This window comes from Montipora foliosa, chromosome 3 (genome assembly GCF_036669935.1).
Source record: "Montipora foliosa isolate CH-2021 chromosome 3, ASM3666993v2, whole genome shotgun sequence".
Classification (NCBI taxonomy): Eukaryota; Metazoa; Cnidaria; class Anthozoa; order Scleractinia; family Acroporidae; genus Montipora; species Montipora foliosa.
The window spans coordinates 3,453,518-3,455,635 of record NC_090871.1 but is presented as its reverse complement, the minus strand read 5'-3'; the positions used below and the strand labels follow the sequence as shown (position 1 = coordinate 3,455,635).

Genomic DNA, 2,118 nt, shown 5'->3' with positions numbered 1-2,118 from the left:
ATGAATGCTGCCATGACAGGATTTCAATTATCATTTCAAATTAATTGTAATTAGCAATTTACATGTGGTATTCTGAGAGTCTCAGGCAATACTCTTCACCTTGCCTTGCAGTCTTGTTCCCAGTCTTATTTGCACATTCAGACATGGATACGGTTTGAGTTTATGAAAGTGATATGTCTCTTTCATGTCATCCCTTTCACGAATGTATACTTTGCCTCACTATCTTGTTTACCTTTGCCAATAGCAACCTTAGATCACACTAAGTGAGCATAAAGTTTTGTGTCACATTTTAAGACAAGTTTCTACATCTTGTTGTAGGCAATGACAAAGAGCTTCAGATCTACAGTGGCTGACTGTCATACATAAAAAATGGTTATCTGAACTTTTTTTTGTTGCCTACAATAATAGCAGTGAAATGGTATTTTATATCATTCTGTTTTGACTGGAGTTTCTTTAGTTTTTTCTTAGTAGCCATACATGTACGTCTGCAATTCAGGACAAGCCTGCCCAACCACAGTCACCATCTATGAGGTATTTTTGAAATATGTAGACAGTATGCATTCATAAGTACAAGGAAAGGTGTAGCACTTATATTTTAAACAGAATTAACTGAAGAGAATGTAGTGTAACGTGAAGTGCTATATTTCTATCCCATATGAACCATGTGAGCGTTAGCCCTACTGATGGAACTGGGTCCACACAAGGACAGAAAAACTCTGAACAGGGTGGGAATTGAACCCACGACCTTCGGGTTAGATCTCGCTTTAGAGAGAGAGAACTTGGCTCTAAAAGCCAAACTCAAAGAAGTAGAGGCTGAAAGGGACTCACTTAAACTGGCACTGACATTTTTAGCGAAAGATATGAATGATTTAACTTGCAATCTAATTTCAACCGAAAAAAGGAATCAAAGTTCGGGACAAACTACGGAAGAGGCCCCTTGGGACCTGGTCGGGTTGAAAAAGAAAAAGAAGATTCAAGATTTGCATTCGAAAGAAAATGCCGCAAAGAATACCAAGAATACCAAGAAGACCCGATCAATGGCCACACCTGAGCCTCAACCTCAACAAATCTTAGATGCAAATTCTGATCAAGTGAGTACCAAGAAACATGTCTTAGTCATCGCAGGAGATTTGCTGATTAAAAACGTTCAAGGTTGGAGGGTCTCTAAAGCAACGAAAGTCAAAACGGTGGTTAAAGCTTTTCCCGGAGCCTCCGTTGAAGACATGTTTGATTACATCAAACCTACAATGAAGCATCGCCCTGAAGAAATTATACTTCACGTGGGAACAAACGATTTGAAGAACTCGGACTCTCGAAAGGTTGCTGAAAGGATTGTTGATCTGGGAAATTTCATTGAAGCCGAATCGTCCAATACGAAGGTAACAATCTCGAACTTATTGCCAAGAACTGATGACCCCGCTCTGAACTCGAAAGCTAACCAGGTTAATAAGATTCTAAGAACGTTTGCCAATCAAAATGATTGGAAAATAATCTCTCATCCTAACATTACTGGTGAACATCTAAATTCCAGCGGCCTTCATTTAACTTTATCCGGAACCAAGGCGTTTTCTTCTGATTTTGTTAATTATGATAAAAATATTTGAATTCCTAATGAATTGCCTTGTCTTCCGAGAGAACCATTTCACATGATAAATGAAGTTACTAAAGATGCCCCACCACATCTTACCAACAATTTTTTGCCTACTAAACGTGGCTTCAAAATGGCTTCTCTTAACATAGCTAGTTTAACCAAGCATATCGATGAACTTAGAATTCTGCTTGCCAATTGTCCTTTCGATGTTATCTCTATCAATGAAACGAGACTTGAACAAGGTATACTAAATTCTGAAATCTATATACCTGGATACGAGATAGTGCGACGCGACAGAAATAGAAATGGCGGGGGTGTTTGCTTCTATTACCATTAACTATTCTGTACGCACAGATCTAAATATGAACAATCTAGAAAATTTGTGTCTTGAAATCAGGAAACCGAATTCAAAACCGTTTCTTATTGTCACGTGGTACAGGCCTCCCAATTCTCCCAATGAAGTATTCTCGTCTCTAGAAAATCTTATTGCACGTCTTGATTCCGAAAATGCCGAATTCTATTTAATG

The 2,118-nt window shown here is 38.4% G+C and overlaps 1 protein-coding gene across 1 annotated transcript in view; it reads left to right on the top strand.

Annotated features, from left to right (window-relative positions):
• Positions 1-467: 467 nt before the first annotated feature.
• The window catches only part of LOC137994406 (uncharacterized), a 12,349-nt gene continuing 10,698 nt past the window's right edge, over positions 468-2,118 (top strand). The window contains exon 1 of the mRNA XM_068839979.1: positions 468-531. Coding sequence (XP_068696080.1) covers positions 527-531 — 5 coding nt within the window. The 5' untranslated portion in view covers positions 468-526. The remainder of the gene's footprint in view (positions 532-2,118) is intronic.